This window comes from Cricetulus griseus, chromosome 3 (genome assembly GCF_003668045.3).
Source record: "Cricetulus griseus strain 17A/GY chromosome 3, alternate assembly CriGri-PICRH-1.0, whole genome shotgun sequence".
Taxonomy (NCBI): domain Eukaryota; kingdom Metazoa; phylum Chordata; class Mammalia; order Rodentia; family Cricetidae; genus Cricetulus; species Cricetulus griseus.
The window spans coordinates 242,716,451-242,743,241 of record NC_048596.1 but is presented as its reverse complement, the minus strand read 5'-3'; the positions used below and the strand labels follow the sequence as shown (position 1 = coordinate 242,743,241).

General features: G+C 40.7%; 1 protein-coding gene across 3 annotated transcripts in view; it reads right to left on the bottom strand.

Annotated features, from left to right (window-relative positions):
* Positions 1-26,791, bottom strand: part of Elmo1 (engulfment and cell motility 1) — a 523,874-nt gene that overhangs the window by 216,262 nt on the left and 280,821 nt on the right. For all 3 annotated transcript variants that reach the window (XM_027409370.2, XM_027409371.2, XM_027409374.2), the window contains one exon: positions 12,907-13,015. In XM_027409370.2, coding sequence (XP_027265171.1) covers positions 12,907-13,015 — 109 coding nt within the window. The remainder of the gene's footprint in view (positions 1-12,906; positions 13,016-26,791) is intronic.

Here is a 26,791-nt window from a genome sequence, read left to right as displayed (position 1 = left end):
TGTAGCACCATGCTCAGCTTGAAAAACTTTTTGATCAACCATATCATGTCACAGTGGAAAAGTTCACACTGTGAAACTTTATGAATAAAATTATTCAGAATATTAGATGAAATTAAATTCAGACCATGTTTGTAAGGTGTATGCATAGCATGAATGAATTTTGCATTTCCACTTGGGTCCCATCTCTAAGATACTACATTATCTAATTATAGATATGTAAGTATTTAAAGATCTAAAAGTATCCTAAACCCTAAACACTTTTGGTACAAATATTTCATAAAAGTGATACTGAATTTATATTTCAAACTAGAAAAAATTTCAGAGTGAGAAAGGCAAAATTCCTTAATTCTCTGTCCAAATAAGTGAGAGAATGAAACCTCCCTGGGAAGAAGTCCTTTGGCCCATACTGTCTCTTAATTTAATCCATATCCCTTCTAATCAAAGTACTTCTTTTATTCTCTTGTACAGAGTTTGGTAGCCAACGTAGGCAAGAAACATTATTTGGAACAGATGGTGGTACTGGTGGGGAATGTGGCGCATGGGCAGATCGCTTGCCCAGCACGCATGTTGTCCTGGGTCCAATCTTCCACATTAATGAACCAACCAACGAACCAACCAATAAATTAAAACTCCACTCCATTACAGTTTAAATATAATACATCCCACAGGCTTGTGTGCTGAACACTTAGTCTCCAGATCATGTTTCTGTTTCAAGAGGTTCTAGATAGCAAGGGGATCTTGGTGGAGGCAGTGGGTTCCTGGTATCTTAGAAGGGTGTATCCTGCCCTGGACCCTTCTTCCTTTCTGTTTCCTGCCCAGAAGTAAAAACCTTCCTGTGCATGTGTTCCCACCACAGTACTTAGCAACAGTATACAGGGCCTTGCATCCAGGGACTGAATTTCTGTAACTTCCTTTAAGCTATTCTTTCCGAAACTTTTGTCACAATATAAATACAGTCACTACAAAAGGACAGATGATAGAAAATTCCTAGTATTATCAATTTAGTAGTTAGGATCACCATATTAGTTAAGTTAAAAATACATCTCCATTTCACAGCGGCTTTGGAGCTGGAAGCTACCTGGGCATCTGCAGTGCTTGATGACAGAGGATCATAAGGACCACACTAAGACCTGTCCAGAGCTGGTCTATAGTGAGCTATAAATAGAACCCGGTTTTCCAAGTGACTTTTGAGAGCTATGTGTCCTACAGAAATGGACATTTAAGCACAATCCAAATCAGCCCAGGAAAGTAGGTACAAACTTGATAGGCCCCCTGCCCTGTACCTAAGGATTGTCTGGAGATAATGCTTAACACCCAGCCTCCTCTGGATTTCTATGCTGAACTTTGAATTCCCCAGAAGTTCCCTAAGTGCCTCTGACACACGGTCAAGGTCAGGAATCAATAGACTAGGTTACATAAGACAGAAGAGCAAAGAAACCAGAATTCCATTTTAAAAAGATGCAAGTCATTCTTCTTACTCACTCTATGAAAAAAAACAACATGGGAATATGCAATTATAAAGCTCAAAATAGCTTCTTCAGGAGGAAAAATATGATTCACACTTCTAAAGATGCTCAGGCCACAGCTGCAATCTGTTCTTGTGTCCCAAACCCTTGGAAATCCAAATTAAGGGAAGCCACAGTAGGCTTGATGTTTGCTGAACTTTGTTTTGCGCTGTTCTACTCTTCCACACAGGTCAGAAATCCTCTCTAGGAAGCAAGAGCAAGTGCACTCAAAGAGACAAACCCATAGCTGTGCTGACCTAAAAGTGACTAGATCAAACACTCCAGCCTTCCTAGGCTTGCAATTGCCCAAGCACAAGACTCTCTGCCTTTAGGCTGCTGCTCATGCAGCTTGCTGAAGGTGAGGGCATCTATGGAAAAGTTTTGTTTTTTCATAGGTCCCTTTAAAACTTCCCTAGATCTCTGCCTGTAATCAGAGAGAAATCTTGATGCTAAATTCTGAGATATTTCCTCTAAGGAGGAGGGGCAAGCTCAGGACTGTCTGGAGAGAGTTGCGGACATAATAGATTAGGAAGTCACATGGCTATGTATTCTGAAACACAAGATTAATAATAGATCATGTTTCCTCTTTGGGAACCACACTGTAGTGTTGATACATTCTAATTCACATGTGAACCAATGGCCCCCCACAAGATTACTCTGGGGGAGAGAGGGATGAAGAGATGTTCTATGTACCTCCCTGCCAGATAGGTTGGAGGAAAAGTGTTTGAGAGAGTCAGTCTATGGTAAGATGCACAGTTCAGGAAGAAAATAGTGATGTGACTTTGTGATTGATTATAAAGCAAACAGCAACAACAGCTTACTAAATGCAAACTGAGTGTGTGAACCATTGGGGGTGAGGGTGGGAAATGGACTCACTGGGAGTCAAGTCGTAAGGAGTTTACAGTCCCTATGGAGCAAAGGGCAAAGTATCACTACACATAGCAAGTGACACAGAGCTGACAGCAACTAAGGTCTGTCTGTCCCATCTGCTTGACCTTGTATGCCTCACTTTTCTGTATCTCTACTTTCTCCTTTGTAAACATAAGTGTTTAAAGTTTCAACATAGATAACCTGTACTTAGTGTTGACCTCAGGGAATTCTCTACCTTATAGAAAACAGCCCATAGATAGATGACAATCTTTTTAAAAGTAACTTCTAATCTACCCCACCCAAGGGAGATCTCTAAGCCCTAAGGCTGCAGGCTCAGGGTGGAGAATACAAATCCTTCTAGAGCTCTCTCCACTGTGGCTCCCCCAAGCCCTGGAGACTCCCTGTGGGCACAGAACTTCAGGAGTATAACAGACTTTCACTCTGAGCATACTTCCTTTCTGCTTTTTTTTTTTTTTTTTGGTTTTAGAAACTTTACATATTAGTATTTGTCATCATTTCAGTCTATTTCTTTAGTTTTAGAGTAGTTTTTAAAATCTATTTGACCCTCTCAGCTTTATGCTTAAACTTTGCACACATTTTTTTTTCTCTAGTCCCTTCAATGTTAATGTAACTTTTAGAACTCTCCGACTTGGCGGTCATGGTCTGGTCTAGATTATCCTACCGTAAATGCTGGAATGGTGTCTGCTGCTCTGGAAGAAATAAGCCAGCGAGCCAAAGATCCGGAGCTCCATGCTCAGTGGCATGAGTTAGCTAACATCTCTGAGATGTTGTTGGAAATTGGATCTGCAATACAATAATTTCCAGTTGTGACACCTTTTAGAGGGGATTTCTGACTTGTACCATTACGTAGGAGTCAGTGGTTATCTTAGCCGACTCCTGGGAAAGGCTGAGCTCCAAGCCTCCCTTCACACATCCCACCTGCCGCCTACACCTCTCCCGCCTCTTCCACTTTCTAATCCAGGGAGTCTCAGGGAAGCCTGTGCCAGATGTGGCCCCTTGATTTTGAACGTCACAAATGTTAGAACTCAAAGAAGAAGTGCATCTGTTCTTTACACATTACCTGGTCTCCGGTATTCTGATGTAAAAGCTTAGACTGGAGCTCCACGGGTTTGGAGGAATATTGCTTAATGCAGTAATTTTTTTATTGGTATTCTCTGACAAGTTTTCATTACCAATTTTGGCTGTTTTCTTTTGAATGAAAGCTTCAATCATTCTGTGACATTTCTATACTAATTCCCATTGCTACTTACTTTAGGATAACATATGAGCCAGAACACTGATTTGGGACAACTCACCCACTTTTCACAACTTAATATTTTCCTATGAGGTATTCCCCATAGGAAAGTGTCTGCTTGTTTATTTTTTAGTAAGGCCTTATAGTTTCCTTTACCCTTCTAAGGTACTTTCCATTGGGATGATTCCCATTGCCACCTCTACTACAATCCTTTCTTCTACTTTATAATGACCTAAGCTAAAATGGCATACAGAAAAGCTATCAAGTTTCTCCAGCGTCTACTCTCTAATTTAGGTCAGTTCTAGCAGCTTTTATTTGGGTTCTGCAGGTAGTTCTGGATAGAAGGCCTTGTTATGCATGAATTTAAAACACTGTTCCTATTGATGAACTCTATCTCTGTTGGTTCTCCTGATCAACATAAAATATGTGAATGTCAGCATCTTCTTGCATATAAATTTGGTTCTTAAAATTTTTTTTCAGTTTTAAATATAATGCTAATTTTTGGTTTATAACAGCTTTTTTATGATACAAAGATGATTCTGAGGCTACGGAGACAGCTCAGTTGGTAAAGCATTTGCCTTGCAAATAGGAGCACCTGACTTGCAAGCTCAGAACCCACATTAATAAAAAAGCCAGGAGTGATGGAGTAATCCTGCAATCCCAGAACTGGGAAGGCAGAGATGGGCAGAGTCCTGGGGCTCACTGATCAGCCAGCCCAGTATACTTGCCAGGATGGTGAGAAACCTGCTTTAAAAAGCAAAACAGAGGTAGAGAGATGGGTCAGCATGTATGAATACTGTTGTTCTTGTACAGGACTCAGGTTGAGTTCCCTGGGTCAAAGCTGTCCATAATCCTAATTCCAGGGGATCTTACTCTCTTTTCTGGCGACCACAGGCACACACATGGTGTGTATGCATATATGGAGGCAAAGTATACATATACATAAAATAAAAATAAATAAACCTTAGAAAATAAAAAAGGAAGATGGTTCCCTGAAAAATATTACCTGAGGTTGTCCTTGGGATTACACACAAACACACACACAGAAACAGAGAGACAGACAGATAGACAGACAGACAGACACACACACACACACACAGAGGGGGGCACTATTCCAGCATCCTTCATAACTGATATTACACCACAGAGGGGGGTGCACAAAACACACACACACACCTTACCAGCCAGTGTCCACTATAGGTCTAAAATCGATATTTTATTATTGATGTGTGTTAGTTTTGTCTTTTATTCTTTTTTGAAATGGAGAAAAGTAACGTTAAATGGAATATATCCAGACAATTAACAAAGTGTTTGGATTTCTATGCACAGACACTAGATCCTGTGAGATTTCTGCAGTATTCTGTTTATAAGAACTAGATAATCACACAGAAAAACACAGGAATCTAAAATGGCTGAAAGACACATAAGAAAGTGTTCAACATCCTTAGCCATCAGGGAAATGCAAATCAAAACAACTCTAAGATACCATCTTACTCCTGTCAGAATGGCTAAAATAAAAAACACCAATGGCAATTTGTGCTGGAGAGGATGTGGAGAAAGGGGAACACTTCTCCACTGCTGGTGGGAGTGCAAACTTGCATAATCACTTTTGAAAAACAGTATGGTAACTCCTCAGGAAAATGGGAGTCAGTCTACCACAAGATCCAGCAATTCCAATTTTAGGCATATACCCAAAAGAAGCACATTTATACAAAATGGACATCTGTTCAACTATGTTCACAGCAGCATTATTTGTAATAGCCAAAACCTGGAAGCAACCTGGGGGAAGGGGGCATTAAACAATGGAAAAACAAAACAAGTGTTAACAGGAAGTCAGACATATAACAAAGGTGGCAAAGATAAAATGTTACAGGTGTTTGAGGCCATTAGAAGAGAGGACCATGAGAGGAGAAACATCTGATGCTGGAGATGCATCTAGAGAAGGGGTTCTACAGAGCAAGAGCAGACAGGCTTTTTCAGCACCATCTTACTCCTGTCAGAATGGCTAAAATAAAAAACACCAATGGCAATTTGTGCTCTGTGGAGAAAGGGGAACACTTCTCCTGGTGGGAGTGCAAACTTGCACAAGCCTAACTCCAAACAGTCAGGTTCTGCACAGCAGCATAGCCATCTGAAACCCACTCAAAGCAGGTGGCAAAGATAAAATGTTACAGGTGTTTGAGGCCATTAGAAGAGAGGACCATGAGAGGAGAAACATCTGATGCTGGAGATGCATCTAGAGAAGGGGTTCTACAGAGCAAGAGCAGACAGGCTTTTTCAGCAGGCCTGTATCTCTCTTCCCTACAAGCCTGGACAAACAGTCAGGTTCGCATAGCAATCTGAAACCCACTCAAGCAGGCAACAGGAACAGACCCCTGATGTTTCCAGTTCACATATCATTTCACAGAAAGCATAAAATGTAAGTGCTAATAAAAGCCTAGGATAAAATACTTTCCTTTATTTTTAATGGAAATATGCTAGATGTACTGTCCTTTTAAACTGTTAAGTTTAATTTTTCTTCACAATCAAGTCTTATGAGGATAAACATTTTTTTGTAATTTCAGAAACCTCTAGGATATTGCTTTCACAAACATGAACAAACCACATAGGTGAATGTGCAGAAGAGCTGGCTCTGCTGTCACATACATCTCAGCATCTCCTACTCTGTGTGCAACCAGATCCAGGTCACCCATGACTTTCCCATCAACAGAGACGTCCCTGTTACAGTTCCCTGTCTGATTACCAAATGATTGTCTATGGAGGGAGTGATGATGATCTCAGATGGGGGACAGGGGGTGAAAGAGAGGTGAACCACCTTAACAGAACTCTACATGGCACTCTACATGAGTCCAGGGATGTGGACTCAGAATGCCAGATTCTAGAATAAAATTCTTGTAATGATACCATTATAAATCGACTTGTATAATTATTGTAAAAAACCATCTCAATCACTTCCATGTTTTTTTTCCCATGAACAAAACTACATAAATTTTCTAAAGACAAATTTGAATTTAAATATTTATTTTGTTTTTCCTTTTTACTATGAATGTTGAAATTGCATAAAAAGTCAAATACAATATAACAATTCTAGGCAGAATCAAGATCTGAGAGTCTTCAGCTTTCTAAGGGTTAAGAGCACACATGCTAGTATTAGGAGGGGGGAAACGTCCTTAATAGATTTAATTGCTAAAATCTAATTTTCTTGTCCTTTCTCCAACTAGAATGTTGTGACTAAGAATGAAAGTGATGGATTGTAGCTCTCAACATTCGCAAACACCAATGTCCCAGAGTTAAGTGTCTGTTCTAATTGCTGCTGCATGCCGAAGAGTCCTTCCACACGCTCAGTGTGTTATTTTTACTTGCTAAAGCAGAAGTGTCTAGGTGATAAATGAAGCAAGGTGCTCCACTCAGCACCGCTGGAGCGTTATAATAAATATTGCCCTGAAAGACGAAGTCTGGAAGTGATCATTATTTTCATGGTGTGATGTAAGGCTCTTCCTCGTTAATTTTTCTAAACAGAAGTCATTGTTTGATCTAACCTTAAGTGGTTCAAGAGGTAAAGATAGCAAAACTGAGAGAACAATGGAGCCTTTCATCACCAATGTGTCCATTCTGTCCTTCAAAACATACCTGGACTGCCATACAGAAGCATTTTGAGGAAATAGGAATATCCATTTGCTAACATGAGCATAATGTAGTAGTGCCTCACTCATTGTATCTTGGTGATGAAAAAGAAATGCATTATAATCAAACCTCAATTTCCATTTTTTCTGCAACCTTTAACATGGTCACACAAGAAAATCCTTAGTGCATTTGCTGAATTCCTAGTGAAGACGAAACAGGGCAGTAATCTGAACACAATTCATTGTAGTTTTCTGAATCAGTCAGAAAAGTGCAGAAAAGCCTTTTCAAATATGAGGACAGAAAGGGTTCCAAGTCATTATTTCCCCATCAGAACAGAACTCTTGTGCTCTTAGTGATGGTGAGCATCTGGTAGTGACACACAAAGGGACTTTGCTGTACTAATTAGCAGCAGTGACTCATATGACCTGGGACAGCCCCATCCCCTGTTCCAACATCTAGGTTGGAAGAAGCCAAGACATTTGCCATTAATACATACAAAGCAGTTTGTAGGATGACTTCTAGGAACATGTTTACACACAGAGAAGTGACCTCAGGAAAACAGTCAGCCACCATGTGACAGGAGCCACCATCCTGATACCAACAGAATACAAATGGAATGAAGTTGGATTCTTGGGGGTACCTCTGAGAGGTTAATCAGCCCAGGGACCTGATTGACTCTGCCTTCACTCAATTCGCTGGGATGCCTATTGGCTGTAGCTGAAATCATCCTCAGTGTTGCATTATCAGGTTGAGGTTTGTTGGATGTCAGCTTGGCACTATTCCTAGATCTATACATTATCATTCTTCAAAGTCCTCCTCACAGGAGTGATGAGCAAAGGGGTCAAGACCACACTAGTGAAACCCACAGAAACAGCTGACCTGAACAAGAGGGAGCTCTTGGCCCCCAGACTGATCACTGGGAAACCAGAATGGAACTGATACAGACCTCATAAATGTGGGTGTCAGTGAGGAGGCCTCGGAAATATATAGGGCCTCATGTAGTAGATCAGTACTTATCCCTAGTGTAGGATTGGACTTTGGAAGCCCATTTCACATAGAGGGATACACCCTCAGCCTAGACACCCGAGGGAGAACCTAGGCCTTATCCCAAAAGATATGACAGCCTCTGAAGACCCTCCCCATGGAAGGCCTCATTCTCCCTGGGGAGCAGAAATGGTACTGGATAGGTAGAGTGTTAGTGGGGAGCAGGGGAGGAGGAGAGGGAGAGGGACGGGGATTGACATGTAAAACAATCTTGTTTCTAATTTAAAGAAAAAAAAGTTCTCCTCACACCCAGGAAACAATCAAATCCTAGAATGTAATGTCCATGACAACGACACCATTTTATGTATCAAAGTCCTTCCATTGGTTCCCATGGCCAGGAAGGTCAAGTCCAAACCCCTCTGGATGACAAATACATATGATTTCACACTTGCTTTTCTCTCTGTAGTGTTTTTCTGACATCAGACTAACATTTCTAGGAAGCAGTATTTTCTCTGAACCTTCAGAATTTCCACCTATAGTTTCTCCTTGCTGCGATTTTCAGCAACCATATGCACCATCTCCCTATCCAGACCTATTTGTCTATATTCTTAGAGTTCTACTATATTACACTTAGTACTTATGATACTCACATCTGCAAGCTCATATTCCTTAGAAACACAAAACCAAGGATGCTCAAGTGCCTTAAGTAAAATGATGCAGTGTTCGGATACAACCTATGCATAGCTGCCCATATACTTGAAATGCTTTCTATACAGCCTACAATAATTAGCACACTGTAAATGGTGCATAAGTAGTCATTGCAGTATTAGACAACAATGAAAAGGTAAATGTTTGTGCATGTTCAGTATGGATGAAATTTATTTTCCAAATAGTTTAAATCCATAGTTGAATGGTTCTATGGATCCAGATTCTATGTACGTGGAAGGCTGAATGGGTAGAATGAAGAAACAAAGTCATTCATTGTACCCGCTCCCACTAAAGTAGAAACACCATCCCCCATACACATATCTTTCACTTTCCTTATGGAAAGCAAGACTTTCCATAAACAAAAAGAATCCTAATGGTGTTTCAACTAAATCAATGTTCATTAGTTCATTTAAGCTCCAAAAACTGCATAACAGGTATTATTTTATAGATAAGGAACCAGAAGCTCAAAATAGTGGAGACGTATGTTAAGACACCCAACAAGGGGCTGTTCTGTGTTCCAAGTTGGTTCCCTCAAACCTCTAAATGCTATTATTTTTTCCTACCTTTCTGCCCAGTTCCCTGGGCATCCTCAGTGTCAGTTTAGTGAGTGACTCCATACAATATATCATCAGAACAGGACCTCCTTCATTAATAAACATAGATATTATTGATCTTGGGTGTTACAGACTTCAGTTAAATAACCTTGATAAAGTGTTCTGAGAATAGAAATAGATGTTATTTTAAGCCATACTATTAGAGATAATATTTGCCTCTTGACATCCCAATAACTAGCAAGCAGAATAGTGTATGTGTATACTTAAGCAACCAAAAAGAAAATGTTCACATATACAAATTAACATGTTTGCTTTAGATACAAAATTATAATTGGCAAACTAGATTTCCTCAAAGAAACCTAAAATTAAACATATGGATAAATAATTTCTAGAAAATTACATATGTCTATTTGTAAACATCCTTTTGCCCCTACCCATTAGATTTTTAGATGGGAACTTCTTTACCTCTCAGAAGTAGTTAACATAGTTAAACTGACCCATGTTTTCAAGGTCAATTATTCACACAAATCTGAGAAGCATTCAGAACTGTGAACTTAGGAGTGAGAAGGGGGAAAAAGGCAAATTAACCAAAAGAAGATGAATTTGCATGTGAAACTAATTTGCCTTAGAAGAAAAATAGGTATCTCCTTCAACATAAGGGTGCATTCAAATTTGTTTTTCATATTAGTAACTTATTTAATATGGCACTGAGCAAAAGGCAATCCATTTAAAAAAGCAATTTTCCTCTTACCATGGGGTGTTTTATCATTTGATGTCTAGCATTCAATCAGAGTACAGCTGTCCTTTCATATTTTATGAGCAGAAAACAACTCAGTTGGGCATGTTTCACTTCAGAGAAGTGAAAACACTCTATAAGCCTTGAAAGATGCCCAGAATGGCCCTTGCAGATGATGGCTAGCAGGAGGTCAAATTGAAAAGTTATACTTGAAATTATCAAAATATTGAAAAATTGCTCTGTATCACAAATAGGCATTATTCTAAAAACATAATAAATTTAAAATCAGAGGATAAGTTATCTGCCCCAGCTCATCTTTTCACTTTCTGAAGTTTAAGAAATTCTGGAAGTTCCTGGGGAGAGAGACCCTATGTCCTTCACCTATAGCTTCACAATGTAACGCATTATAAATGTTCAGTAGATTTTTACTGAGCGAATGGATACAGGTATCCTTATCTGAGGTGAAGGGAAAATACCACAACTCTGCCAAGTAAGTCCAGCCTCCAGGCAGAGGCAGCTCAAGCACCTGCAGAGTGACTTATAAAGAATGCCTAGGACTTTTCTTCATCAGAAGCTGGGAGATGGAAGAAGAAGAGTTACATCACTCTGCCAGGTCCATGGACTATTTGCCTTCATCTCTACCCTCTTATCTCAGTCCAGGAGTGGGGTCCAGTCACTATCCTGAACATTATGGCAAGATCAAATCTATACTGCCAAAGGCTAGAAACTGTGAAGTCCACCAACTCAACCTCAGCCACAAACATAGAATGGAAACTGGCTAGATGGCTGCAGCCTCAGACTCCTGCCACTTCAGTTCCTTTCCTTTACCAAGATGGTCCTTCAGACCAGAAGGCCAGATCAGGTCAGGTCAGGTCCACATTTGCCCAATCTACAACCCTCTCCAGAATCTGACCATGCTTCCCAAGCCAGTCACTTCAGGTTGAACATTATGCCACTAACAGGTCCCTCTCACTGACATTACAAAGTGAAGACAGTACTTAGATCTTCACCCCAAATGCTACCTTTCTAAGTGTTCGATTATGGGGACCAGGGAAGGGTAGAAGAGCACAATGACTCTGGTGAGTAATTTAGATAGAATACATCTCCTTTGCATTGCCAACATCTCTTCCCTGGCCACCATGCCACTTTTCTGGCAGACTATGACACCAGGGCAAAGGAGATGAACAAAAAGTGGCGCAAGGAACATCACAGCACAAGTATATTCCTCCTGTTTCCCTGATGAGATCAAGATGCCAACATATAGTATTGGAAAGATGGAAAGGTGGGTGAAAGGAGCAATGCAGTTCAGTAACTTGAACACAGAAAACCTGGTATGTCTATATTTTCTAGAAAGGCAAAGATTCAGATAGCCTTGTTAGTAAACTTTAAACAGTTCCCTCCCTGAAACTGGAATAAACACTAAATTGTTATCAGATGGAGAGATTCCATGGGGTTGTTTGACTTAGGGCTTACACACTTAAGCTGAACAAATAGTAAGTGGTACCAAGGACAACAACCTCCATTAGGGAAGAGGCAAACAACCTACATCAGGGATCCCTGTGAGCTGAAATCTCAACACTCAGAGCAGAGCACAAATTAACAGACTCCCCTGGGTAGGCTGCCCCAATCCTCATGCAACTCTGCAATACTAGGACCTCATAAGCAATGACCTTCCCTAGCAGTTCCATGCCAATGTCAGCTACTTTTCCCAACTGGCAGCCAATGAAAGATGATTGGCTCTTGCTTAGTCCAACAGCTCAACTTGTTAGTTTTTTTCTTTATTAATTCCTAAATTTTCTCAACAGCACCTATATCTTGTTCTCAAATGTAAATAAAACATAACCCCCTTTCAATGTAATCACCAGACTCCTCCTTTCCATTAATTACTCTACATCATTAAAAGCAGGTGGCCCTTTCTGTGCTTTTCAGAACAGAACCACATACCACATGCAGTATTTTCCTGATACAAATAGTCTTCTCTAGCACTAGAATTAAGCCTAAAAGGAAGGACTCTTCTGTGTTTTCCCGTTTTGTGGATGGTAGAAGTGAGAATTGGCTGCTTTAAGGAGAATTGACATTGGCAAGGACATTGGGAGCAGATTAAGTCATATCTGCCTTCATGGTAAAGCTAGAATACACCAGTGAGCCAATAGGCAAGGACATTATTATCTCTTTTCCTGGATGTCCTCACATGAATTTAGTAATGTAAGAAAAAAGCCCAAAGCTCATCCCTGGCCAATATTTCATTTTCAGATACTCATTTTCTTCAATATTTCTTTTTTTAGAGTAAATATTCCTCACAACTGAAACACTTGAAGCAAGAGAATTTCATTAAAGTATTCAATTTTTCTTTATAGAGAAAAATTGTTTCAAAAGAAAGTAAAGGAAATGGTCTATGAGAATGATTAAAACTATAATACAAGAAAGAAATCCACAACAGATCTTTTATCCAACCAACACTGAGGCAGTTGTAATATGTACTCATTTTTAGAATACTGGAAACTGCCACAATACCTGCAAATTTTCTTCCTGTAGACAGAGAATGGATTTATGATAAAGGCATGTGAAGGTGTCAGCACTCGGGAAATTCATTACATAGATGGGGCTCAACCTTGGACGCTGAGCATCTGCCAAACTTTACACCCACAGGGCATATAAACTAGTACTTACGAAGCTCTCCCACTTTCAGGATCTCACATAGCATCTTGGTCAGTTCTATGCTGCTACGGCCAAAGGGACATTCATGCTTATCCTCTCGGCTGCTATTCTCAAGCACAATCTGTGTAGAGACGAGAAAGTGGTCAGAGAAGGAATTCTGTGACTGAACACATCAAGACTCTTGGCTCACTACAATAAAGACATAGAAAGGAACACCCAGACTGTGGGTCATCTTTAACCAGTGACTATTTGGACCTTGACTAAATAGAACACAGAGAATATGGCACCTAAGACTTTGATATTTCGCAAGCCTCTACAACCTTCTGACCTTCAGGAAGATGTTTTGCTTGGCTTGTTGGTTTTCATTTGCACAGAGGTGCCTGCAAAGAGTTTTACAAACTGAAGCAATACAGATTTACTACTTAAGTGACAGGACATCACCCTTGTCTTCCAGGCCATCTCTCTTCCTTAGGAACAGCAACCCAATGCAACTTCAATTCCAACATTTCCATGGCTTATTTCCTGCTAAAAGTTCCTTATTTTTGCATGGTCTCACTGAATCATGCCTGGGAAACACATGAAGTGGACCAACCAGAGTACTTCTCAGAGACCTCACCAACTTAAGGGATTTATTTTTCTTGCCAACTTGAATTGGATATAAACCATCCACATTGACTGGCACACAATTCTGCATGTATCTGGAAAGGCATTTCCAGAAATGATTACTGGCACCCAATGTGGGGACACGAATTTACACATAGAATTGAAAAAAAAATGTTTTTTTAAAGTTCCAAACACGCAGATACAGAGCCAGACAAGGCTTCCTAGTCCGGCAGTCTCTCAGGTGGGTTGCAGCTTACAGAGACTCAGTTCCATTCCACTGCTGGCTTGAGCCAGCCAGTGCCATGCAGTAGATTTAAGGCTTGGCTCATGTGGTTAGAGAAGGCTGTAGGTGTATAGTAAAGACTGAGAAAACATGTAAACAGCTACAGTAAAAGTGGGTATAGAGAGTCATCGAAAAAATAGTTTAAAAATAATAAAGTCTTTAAAGAGTAAAGGAACAAAATAAGCTACATAAGGATGGAAAATACACAGGTCATCTGGATCTTGTATAGTGCTTTCTTGACTTTGAATTTTTTGAATGTTGATGAGAGAATGGCAGCTGCTGAAAGACATTGGATTATGGAAGGGACTACTAATTTAAACCAACCTATATACTTTAGAGATGTCTTGACTTCAAAATGGAAGTCAGGAAATACACTGTTTTGGGGGAGAGGTTATGCTTTTGTTTCCACAGGAGACAAAAAGCTATGGATTCCTTCACAATTAATAGAGACCAATTGATTGGTGGGGAACTTCTGAAGATCTTGGCTACAGACATGAGGGAACCCCCCCTCCCAAAACAAAACAAAACAAAAATAGCCTTCAAATCAGGTGATGCATAGACTGATCCCTTTGCACGAGAACAGCTCAGAGACTAGATAATAAACCTTGTTAGCTACCGAATCATCGTGACTTATTATGACATGCCATCCTTTCACATGGCATGAATAGAGGTTTGGTTATAAAGTCGAAACAAACTTATAAAGTTAACAGATGCCTTTTACACGTTCATAAACAAAAAATTGTTTTTAGCTGGCTTGTAGAAACTGCAATTCCATACTTGTGTTAATGCAGATATATATTTACCTTTAAATGTTTGTGTATTTTCAGAACAAAAGGACCTGACACCAATGAAGACAAGTAGCCCATGAGATCCTGCCTCTCAGAATGGCTCTGTTGCAGTTTCCTCAAAAGTTTGCATCCATAACAACTTGAAAGCTGCTAACTGAGATGGTCCAGCCTCATGCACTACTCCATCTAGGACTTCATATGAGCCCTGCACTTTCCCATCACACACAGACTGGACAACAAATGACAGAGCTAACTCTCCCAGGACTTGACCATTATCTTAATTTTCTCAGTGCCCCTAGAGATGCTGTCACTCTTAGACAACAGGAAGCAATCTATAGAACATGACATCCACAATCCCAAGAAGTGGAGTAGGTACTTTTTGGTCATTCAATGGATTATACATGTTTATCATCATTAAGTGGGGGTTAGTTACAAGTTGTTATTGGTCATGGTCAAGGCTAAAACTAAACAAAGGAGATTAGATTCAGGGATCTCTTTCTGAAGGGAAAAGTGGGGGATTTAGTATAGAAATGATAGGATAGAAGGGGTGGATTGTTGAGTCTACTTTTAAAACAACCACTAGTCTCAAATATTTTACATTGGTATGCATTTTTTGTATATTGATACAAATTTAACTATTTTTGTTAGAACATACTTTACTATGTTTCTACTCTTGTTTAATGTATTTTACCTATGCAGCTCATTAAAAATGCAAAGTTCTAATCCTTGAAAGCTATTAAGGATGATAAGAAATGCAGGCTAGTAGTTAGCTCTCTATAACAAGCAAATTTATGGCCATGTTAGGTATGTTTTCAAGATCAAACAGAGATAAAGTTTAGATATAAATTAGCCTTCAAACACTTCAGAGACCTATAGATATGATATTAAAGATGTGTTATAACATAAGATTTTTCATAACAGCAAGACACGTCTGCCCCCATAAGCACCAATCTACTACATAAAAGGATAATGAGCCTCAAAAAAAAGAACTCCATATGAAGTTTGCTTTTATTGTGGCAAAATTAGCCACTGGGCAAGAAACTGCCCTTACCTTGACTGCTGACAGTATGCTGTCCAAACTGGACAAGGAGGACACAATAGAAGGTGACTGCTGAACTTTGCCAAGACAAGGTAGAACAGAAGAGGCCTTCAAAATCCCTGCTTCACAGAAAAGTTCATCAGATATTCTAGGCTTGTAGGCTGAAGATGAATGCACAAATGTCACAGAGGAACTCTGGGTGACTCTCCAGGCAGCCAACTCTTTCTGTTATTTCTATGGTGTTGGAAGTTGCTTGCTTTGCACTTCCTATTTACTTGGGTAATATTATATCCTTTTCAAGTATCTGATGGGGTCAAAGAATAGTTTTACTTTTACAATTTTCCTTGCTACCAAATTTAGAAAAAAACTTGCAAAAGAGATATAACATTTATAAGGTTGGCTACCATAAAAGCTTAAGTTGTTTATCTAAGAAAATGTCTTAAGGTCTAAAAGGATATTTTTAGCATGGTAATACAAGTAATGATAAAAATGGTTTAGGTATAAAATGTTGGATTCATTAATATAGAATAGATAATAGAGTAATTTCTCCAAACTTGTCAAATACAAATAGACTGAACATTGTGAATGTAATCCTTACTTGATAATTGTTCTTATTGTATACAGTTTTACTATGATAGAGTTAAAACCTTCCCTTTTTAATTAGACAAAATGGGGAGATGTTGCAGAATATTTGTTTATACAGTAAAAATGTGTCTCTGGAAATAACTAGGCAGGAGAGATAAGTGGGGCTTCCAGGAAATAAGAGGAAACTCAAATCTAGGCATGTGGGAGATGCCAAATAAGTGGGACACACAGAATGGGATAGAGGTAAAAGACACATGGGAGAATATAGATTAATAAAAATATAAATTAATTTAAGTTATACGAGACAGTTGAAAACAAGCCTAAGCTAAAGGCCAAGCTTTCATAATTAAAAAGAAGTCTAGGTGCCATTATTTGGCAGATGGCTGGTGGGACAAAGTCTCATTACATATTACATCACAAGGCTCTGATCTAATCAATGGGTAGATTCCTTGATGGAGCCATAAAAGACAGTATTTTCAGAGGTAGTGAAATGGAGCACGTGTGGCCTACCTGGATGAAGTAGGTTACTGGGAGTATAGATGTGGGCTATATCTTCCCCTGGATGCCTCCCATATATTTTTCTTCTCTTCTTGGCTGCTATAATGTGACCACTTTGCTCTGACACAATGTTGCCTGACACCTGTGCTGCCATAAGCCAGAATAGAAAGCCATCTTTCCATCAGTTCTTTCAGTCAGACAGTAAGTCATAGTGACAAGAAAAGTAACTATTGTAACAGGGAAAGCTGGCCTACCCATGCTGACAGTGTCTTCAGAGTTTGAGTGCAGGAATTACACAGATGCTAGTGACAGTGAGTAAAACTAGAGGGAGCCTCTGCGAATCCCAGATCTCCTATTCTTCAGATAGGGGATACTTTCATGCAGTCAGAGTTTGGCTTCTCAGTCCATCTTCTGAAAATTCTGCTTTTCATAAGAAATCCTCCCATCTCCTATAGTTAACTCAAAATGATCTCACTGCTTAAACCTAAGGGAACCATTTTTCATATAGATAGAACAAAAACAGAACACACCAGCTCTCCAAAGTAAATAAAGTCCAAAGTTATATGTCAACAAAAGCAATAATACTTGAGGAGGCTGGTTACTTTATACACACACAGAACCACACTATACACATATGAAGCTACTGCTGAAACTCTTGCCCTGTAAGGCCAGACGCCTAATCCCTGATTTGCCATTCCTCTTTAGATGCTAGCCTGCCAGGAGCATCTGCAAGGATGCTGTACAGTGTGTTTCAGTTTTTTCTTTATTATAGTTTGGAGACAGTCTCTGAGTGTGTGCCCCTTTCCAGAGCCAGGCTATGCTGAAATTTAAACCCCACTGTGAGGGATTAAGACTGGTGTTTAGGAGAAGGGCCTGTGGTATGTGATCTGGACCAGATAGGGTCATAAGGTCATCAGGGCAATACTCATGACTGAATACTGGTAGTTTTATAAAGGAGGTGGGAAAAATGAGGGGAAGAAGAAGAGACAGGTCAATAGACACCAGGAAGAGTATGAGTATAGGTAGGTAGGGGTGTGTGTGTGTGTGTGTGTGTGTGTGTGTGTGTCTTTTCTGTTGCCACCCTGTATGCCCTGCATACCTCACCTTTTGTTGACTCACCATACGTGGGGCCTTGGCCTTTTAGTCCCAGAACTGTGAGCCAAAATAAATTTCTTTCCTTTAGAGAGTTACTCATCCTCAGACATTTTGTTATAATAGTACAAAATAGACTATGGCACCATTCTAGACTATGAACTTTTGGGAGTCAGGGATAGTGTTTTATTCACTTAACCAACAATATGAATTGAGCATATACCCTAAATTATATCAGGAAGATAACCTGACATCTCCAAGTAAGAAACAAGATAGAAAAGTGCCATGACTTCACTGTGCATGTACTCTGAGATGAAGACAAAGATGAAAAGCTAGGATGCAGCTCCTATCCACCACACATGCCACTAAGAGAGAAACTCTGTGAGTCTGTGTCAGCAGGTCAAGGTCAAGGATGCTTCCCTGGTTGTTGAGAGTCAGAGGAAGATCAACACCCTGCTGAGCCTGGGCCTGTGAGCAGTAAAACATCCCAGGTAGAGAGATCAAGGTCACGGCCTTTTGAGGTGAATAGGTGTACATCAGGACACCTCACTGCCTGCTCTACTGAGTAAAGGGGCTTGGAGCCTTCAGGGCAGCATCTGGAGCCTAGAACCCAAGAAGGCCAGGCTGCAGCAGAGTGGCCATGGAAACCCAGTTGTCAGGAGAGGCTCAAGCAAGAGGATGAAGAGGGAAAGGAAATCTAAAAGGAGGGAGACAAAGGCTGACTTATCACTGACGCAAGACCACTACCAAGAGTGCAGTGATGTGGACACTCAGGGTAGGGGTCTTTCTGGACAGAGTCATCTCCTGAGTCCTTGAAGCCCTAGCTCTTGGCCAGGGTATGCTATGAACAGTGTCCTCAGACCTCACGCCTCATCCCCCACTTCTTTTAACAGACTTCTTTCTGGTTCAAAGCAGGAATTCCTGGTTGAAGAAGCAGGAAGAGAGAACAGCTGCATTCCCATCAATCAGAAAGCCTTGTTTCTCTTTTTAAAAAATCGTATCTGAGGCAGCAGATCAGGGAGAAATGTGAATCTCCTGATAATGAGAAACAAACTGGAGAAAACAGTGAGCAGACAGGACATAAAGCAAAGCCAGAGACAGGTAGTTCACTCCAGCTCCAGGCTCCCAGTGAGCACATCCCTTGTATTACACATTAACATTCTATTAACATTTCATGAGTGCATCAATATTTAATGAGGATGTGATCCGCATACACTAGGTAGAATTACTGCAGCCAATAAATGTTCGGGAAACATTTCCAAGGCACAGTTTATTAGCAGGCACTAAATTAAGTAGTAATTTAAGTAATCAATATGTAAATCACTTGGAGAAGCCCTTCTCTTTATTTTTTTAATGCATCATCTATCTTCTCATATTTACCTGCCCAAAGAAAAACAAACCTTCATTCCTGATTTCTTGCAGTCAAGGCAGGCACAGTATTTAAAGCTCCTTGTTCAAGTGTTTAGGTGGAAAATTTTGAAAGAGTAATTTAGAAATTGTCATTTCAACTGTTACTAATCAGGTTTTACCATAGTGAGAGGTCCTACAGGAAAGTAGCTTTTACTTTTTAAACACACTTATATAACTATATCCAATTTCAATATTTTGAAATAAGTCATGTCTACCTGAGCCAGTTAGAGAAGCTCCATTTGGAATTATCAATGCATACTCTTTAATCTTTATTTTCTCCTTTACCCTAAATTATATTCTGAGACTGTGTCTTAGTTAGGGTTTCTACTGCTATGATGCAACACCATGGGGAGGAAAGGGTTTATTTTGCTTTTTTTTCCTTATTACAGTTCATAATCAAAGAAGTCAGGACAGGAACTCGAACAGGATAGGATCTTGGAAGCAGAAGCAGATGCAGAGGCCATGGAGAGGTGCTACTTACTGGCTTCTTCCTTCTGGCTTGCTTCTTACAGCACCAAAGCCCATCAGCCCTGGCTTGGCACTACTCAGAATAGGCTGGGCCTTCTCATATCAACCACTAAGGACATGTCAGCTAGGAATGGTGGCACATGCCTTTGATCCAATAATTTGGGAGTCAGAGGAAGGCAAATCTCTAAGTTCAGGGCTAGCCTAGTCTATAGAGGGAGTTCCAGCCAGGACTACACAGAGAAACCCTGTATGGAAAAAAATAAAACCAAATTAAGCCTACACCAGAGTCTTATGGAGGCACTATCTCAGTTGAAGTTTCTTTCTCTGAGACAACAGCCCAGACAGAAACCAAACACATGTGCACAAGAGTGCAAAACTCATGAGGGCCAGAAGAGGTCACTGGATTCCTAGACCTGGTGTGGTAGGAAGCTATGAGGCACCTAATGTGGGTGCCGCGAACAAAACACAAGTCCTCTGCAAGAGCAGTGTTATCTCCCAATGAATGAAATCTTAAAAAGCACTATTATTGACTATTTTAGAATATGTCATAAACCAAAAGAAGTTATAACAATCTTTATGCTTCACAAAATAAGAATACCAGATACCTGTGTAATATTAAATGGACTTTATACAATATATAATATTTTGCAGTTCACAGATTGCCTTTACCTGTTGTCTAGTAACTGATCCCCAACATGTCCACAGGGCTGCATAACATATTAAAGAATATTATACTCTCAAGACTGTTGGGTTAACCATGAGGAAATGTGAGTTCACAGCCAACCTCTGTTCAGTTTGGAGTTCAATTTTTAAAGTGTTAGCTGGGCATGGTAGTACAAGCTGCCTGTAATCCCAGCACCCAGGAGCCTTATGCAGGAGTATTTTGAGTTCATTTTTTTTCTTTCTAATATTCCATTAACAAATCTCTCCAAGCCCCATTAAGAGTACATGAGTATATACTGGCTTCACACACCTGGCATGAAAGTCAGTGGGCTTAAACCAATTAGGCCAAGGGAAATTGTGTGTGTGTGTGTGTGTGTGTGTGGTGTGTGTGTGTGGTGTGTGTGTTGTGTGTGTGTGAGTTTCTCTGTGTCTCAGTAAAGTAGCTCCAGAAACATTAAGCCAAGGGAAGACGCCTCTCTCTCTCTCTTCTCTCTCTCTCTCTCTCTCTCTCTCTCTCTCTCTCTCTCTCTCTCTGTGTGTGTGGTGCTTTTTCCTTTGTTTCTGTAAAGCAGCTCCAGAAACCCTAGTGCCCCTAAAATAAAAGACATTTCTAAGTTTCTGTGGCCCCCACAAGTTTCCATACATCCCATTTCCCCATGGCATGCTCAGATCAGCTGATTTTCTAGATGCTCAGTACCAGGCAGGCACACATTTCTGACAGGCCAGACTGCCAACACATGCCCTTTGCTGATGAGCACTCAGTGTGCTGTCTCTGATACATTTATTTCCGTTTCCCATTGAGGCTCTATCCACTGCTAAGTACAATCCATTCAGTGGTTCTTAAGGCCAGGCCTGGAGCTAGCTAGCCCTTTGGCTGTTAATGTCCCTATCATCACTGGAGGTTTTTCTCCCACTCTCAATCTCCTTTTTGTTGCTTTAGCTCTAACTGAGGGTGTGAGAAGGCATGGGCTGCTTTCATGGGCCCCGAGTACAGTGAGGAGGGTCTAATTCTGCTCTCTCCAAAGAGGAGGGATTGTCAGTACTGTCCAGTTCTAACACAGGGCCAGGGCCATGGAGCTGCTACTCACCAATGTGATTTGCATAAGACACTGCACCTCCAAAGTCTACAGTTATCCCAAAACACCCACTTCATGGAGCTGTTGTGCCTGGGAAGTGACATATGGAAGCGACGTACCTGGAGTCAGGGTTCATTCTCTCTCTATTGCACTCTGCCTTCTGCTCCCTCTGTGGCCCTTGGCCAATATTTATGCAACGCTTTTACCAGCAACTAAACTAAAATCCTAACTGTAAAAGATTACCTCCCCAGCGAGAGGCCTATGGGGACACATGAAAGCAAGCCAGAAGCTTTCTTGTTCTTTTAGGGGTCTAGAGATCTGGTTGTGTTCTTACCACTGGAAGCACAGGCTGGGAAATCGTATGCCCTATGAAAGCAGAAATCCACCCAGAGATACAAGGTGGAACAGCACAAAGATGAGCAAGGAATCCCACAATGAGTCCCCTCATGGTACCCTGCTTCTGTCATTGAGATCCTAATACTAATTATGTAGAGCCACTGTGAAACATTCATTCTTAGAACCTTTAATGACATGAAAAACACACAAAACTATAAAACCCATCTTCTGCCTAGAAACAGAAGTGCCTCTCTCACCTTATGATAAACCAAAAAGTAAATCGAAATCCTGATTTTCAGCAATCAGCTTTCACAATACCCCAAACACAGGGGTCTTTCTGCATTAACAACAGAATCGGCAGACACTCTGGAAAATGTTAGATTATGTCTCCAACACTACATTCCTCCAAGGGTGGAGAGGAAGCAACTTTGTCTCCTAGTGAAGAGAGCTGGCAGTGAGGCAAGAATACTTTTCCTCCCGTCTCCACTGAAATGATGATTGGTTCCCAGAAATCCAGAGAAGAACACAAGGCCACCTCAACAAGGCTGTTCAAGAAGCTAATTGTGAACACAAATCTTAAGCAAGTCCTTGGGATTAAACAAACATATCAAAGTACTAAAAGGATGGTTTTTAATGGGCAAAACAAGAGTTCTGTAATTATAGAAGGTATTCATGCAACCCAGCATACCACAGCAAGTCAGACCCATTGCCTGCTAGTTCACTAGAGTCACATGGCCACCAGGTTTGCAGGTGAGGGGAGTGAGGCTCCAGAGAAAATACACCAAACAGAAAAAGAGCCTTAAGAATTCAGGCAAGACAGCAACAAAAGACAAGTATCCACCATAGAGCTTATTTCCCAGGTCTCGTACTAAGAGCATTGCGCTCATTACCTTCTTTCACTCACAGGATACATAATTGAAGTGTAATACCACCCCACTTCACACATGGGGACACACGAAAAGAGATGTTCAAGTTTTCCAAGATCACATTCAAGTTTTCCAAGATCACACAACACAGAAATAGACAGACCCAGCCAAGCACTTAGTTAGCCTGACCCCAAAGGACACATTTTTCGCTAAGGAGTCCTACTAAATGTGAAAGAGGAATTACTAAGCAGTCTTGACTGAGAAAGGGTTTAACCCACAAGGAATTGTGGCCCTGGATGGGAACCATCCCAGGATAACTTCTGACACATTCTACTTCGAACATTGTGCATATTTTCTCATCTGTTTTCTCATGTAAAAGTGGAGCAGAAATGCCTACCACAAAAGCTTATACAGATTAATAGAAAACAAAACTGGGTGTGAAGACCATCATGACCCAAGTACCAGAGACGTGAATGGTGGCGATGGTGACTGTACTGCTGCAGTGACCACGGGAACTCATATTCCAGGTGGTTAACATTTGTATTTCTGAAACAGTCTCATGGCTCAAGGGCAAAGTGGTCTCAAAAGATAACAGTATGCAACACACAGCTTCTGTGTACACTATTAACAGCTCTATAGCAAAGCAAGGACTGGGTGGAACAAACACTGCCTCTGACTTATATTATGCTCTTCAAATGCTTTTAGCATGTCTTCGAAACAGTGGTTCATAAACTCCAGTGTGTGCCAGAATCTGCTGGTAGCCTGATTCAACACAGGTGCTGCTGGGTGCCCAAGAGATTGCATGACATTGGGCTATACTAGAACACAAGAAAATACACAAGTCGGGAAACTAAAACAATTAACTTTCTGAGACACTGATGGGAATAGGGACTACTAGAAGAACATTTAAGAGATTATTCTAATAATATTTTTAGCAGCATAGTCCTAAGGACACAGACAAAAACCAAACCAAAACTTTGCTGAGCCCCAAATTGCTATTTAAAATGTACAAAGCAGCTGTACAGAACTGAAAATGAATAAAGCCTACAATGTCAGGAGCTGAAACTCAAAAGGTCAGCAACAACCAAGAAAGAGTGAGTACTACTGACAGCCAGGATGAAGAATTCCCAGTTCAGAAAGTCTAGGGGCTGTATCGGAGGGCAAGAGAATGATGCAGGCCAGGGAAGAAAGAGGAGAATTCAGGGGAGGTCAGATTGGTGAAACAGCAAAAGTAGAAAATACACACAAGGAACTGAGATAAATAACAATCTGGACAAATGAGAAAAATGGAATAAAATCCAGTTAATGAGGTAAAATGTATTTAGAATAGAATTAGGCAGTTGCACATACCAAGGCATAATAAAGGCCATAAATATAAAATGGCAAGGAATCGACTGGGTAATGGTGTAGTAATTAAAGCCTGGAGGTTCATAATAGACCTCGAATTGAACATTAATCAGCCAAAAAGAAACGCTCCCTGCACTTTGGTATAGTGCAACAAAAGCCAGACATGGGGGAAACATGAAACAATCACAGCACTAGCTGCTGGCCCACCCCTGTCAACAAGGCAGAGGTGGGAAGAAAAATAACAGCAGAGATAATGGGATAAGGTGTGTTTGTGTGTCCACTGACCCCAACATCAATGAGGGGAGGCAAGAATTTGACCCTCTTGACCACCCGAAAGCTAGCAGTAGCAGAGGCATTGCTACTCTTCCTCCAGAGAACCGGGCTTCGATGCTTCTCCTAGGCTACTGCATGTGTTGCTGTGCCCAAGGGTAGGTACAGGTGCGCTGGGCACCTGTAGGCATCAGAACAGGTTGGTTTCTTTCAAGGAGTGATTTGCTTACTTGATCTTGTACCTATAAAAACACCTAATTCTAGGTCCTCTCTCCAGAACTGTGTTTCATTGATTTTAGTGTGGACCAGGGGATCTATAATCCTGAAAAGTCCCCAGATGAGACGAGTGTTGCTACTTTGAGTCTATATTTCAGGAACCCGGGGCTGAAAGTTATCCTTCATGGGGCTCAAGAGTGTGACTCAATAGTGCATCACTGGCTTAGCATGAATGAGACCTTGAACTGGCCCCTTACACTGCAAAAAGGAATAATAAACAAGGTGTTCTAAACCTATCCTCTAAGTTTCTCTCGTAAACAATATTCCTATTTTTAAAGACATTCAAAGCAAAGAAAATAGATGAGAGAACAGTACATCTGCTTTTTTTCTATAACTAATATAAAATACCATTAAGGAATGAAGAACGCCGGAGTGAGCACTTGAACTTGTGGCTGCTGGGACTGGGGAGGAGGGAAAATAGCAGCAACTGCTTAAGGCAGTTTGGGGCAAGTGGTGATGTCTTGGAATTAGACAGAGATGGTGAATGTGCAACACTACAAATGCATGGCATGCTACTGTTCATTGTAAAATGCCTTATTTTGTGAAATGTAGATTTCACATCAATCTTTAAAAAGACTACAAATCAAATGATTGATAGGCACAAACTCCCAAGTGTTCAGTTTATGTGGCCCTCACAAGTCTTTAGAATAATATTCCATTTCACAAATGAGGAAAATATTCCTGGGAACATTTTCCTGAAGCTACCTGAAGGTTATGACTAACCAGATGAGTGACCATAGGTGGCAGTTCAGATGAGTCCTACAGAAGGACAAAGGGTAGAAACTGAGTACTTAGGTGGAAAGGAAGGAACCATACACAAGCTTGTCTCTGTTTTGACAGCTCCTGTGTTCACTGTGCCATGGGCATTCACTACCCCAGGTCCATCATACTTTAAAGTATTTACAGGTCACTCAGAGACTGTGGCAAAATGTGCATTTGATTCAGCAGTAGGATTTGCATCAGGAATTCCTCCAAACTCCCAGATTCTGATGCGCTAAGTCCAAGGACCACGTTCTGAAACACAAAGTATGGCTCCCTTGGTCTAGCAGCTGAATCCCAGATCCACACCTTGTCATTCCCTGACCATTCATCACTCTTTGATCCTTTCATGAAAAGCAGTACACTGCATTTATATTGCAGTGCAACTTTCCAGACATAAAAAAAAAAAAGATATGCATGAAGAAAATAGTAGCTTGAAAGTTTCAGCTGATTTTGAAGACAGAAGGGTAGGACAGGTCAGACAGACTTACTTCCAGCCTTTGCTCTGACATACTCCCTTAGTTGTTTACATTGCTTAGGAGGCAAGGAAGTACCATTTTCTGTGGTAGAGGTGCATGTGGGATGTAGAGGGCAAACTAGAAGATTCGTTCAGAGGGAACCACAAGTTCAGTCTCAAAGGAGAAGAAAGGCTGAGGTGTCTCTATACCATTCTGAACCAAGGTGAGCAACAGTGTATAAGAAAAGTTCATTACAATTGTGAAGTGGGGCTTAAAGGAAGGGCAGCAGCTGAAACCCTCGGCATCTTGGCCAAGTACCCATGATCACAGGGCAGAATTGTGACCTGTTCATACTATATGACTGAATACAGATGTTGCTTATGGTGCAAGAGTGCAAAGATGGCATGATGGGATTTGTTTTTGTAGTTGCTATCGGATGAAAAATAAGCCTGACACTTCTAAAGCCTGATTTCATACTAGCACCAGTATGTTGACATTACAGACATCTTAGAGCTAAGTTACCTTCCAGGATACTGTCGGAAGCACGCTTGGACAGACTTGCTTTACTAAACGAGGCTCTTGTGAGTGACTCAGCAGTGAGATGAGTTTCTCTGTAAGTCAGCTCCCACCTCACTTCCCAGCATAGAGCCCCCATTCACAAATCCACTCTGGCTCAGGAGAAGGGATCTGAGGCATGGGGAGGAGGAAATTATCATTTATTTTCTGGACATTTCAGAAAGCTGTCTTTAAATAGAACATATTCACTAATTTGCACATACAAAACTGTCGACACTAGAAAGGTTACTGACTAAAACCCAGTTAAACAGTTCAGCTATAAGCTGTTCAACCTGAAGTTAAAAGAATGTGAAAAGGAATCTTTTGTTCTATGAAATCTTGCTGCTTAAATGGATTTCATCTTATTACAACTTCTCCTAGCCAACAGGGATAAAGTTTCTAGTTAGGCACCAGCTTGTCTTCTCCGTATCCCAATGACACAAGTGAGTGTTGTCTTCAGTAATGGGACATTATCATCAGGTTGAGGACAGCAACCAATAGCCTTGGGAATAGCATGTGATGCTT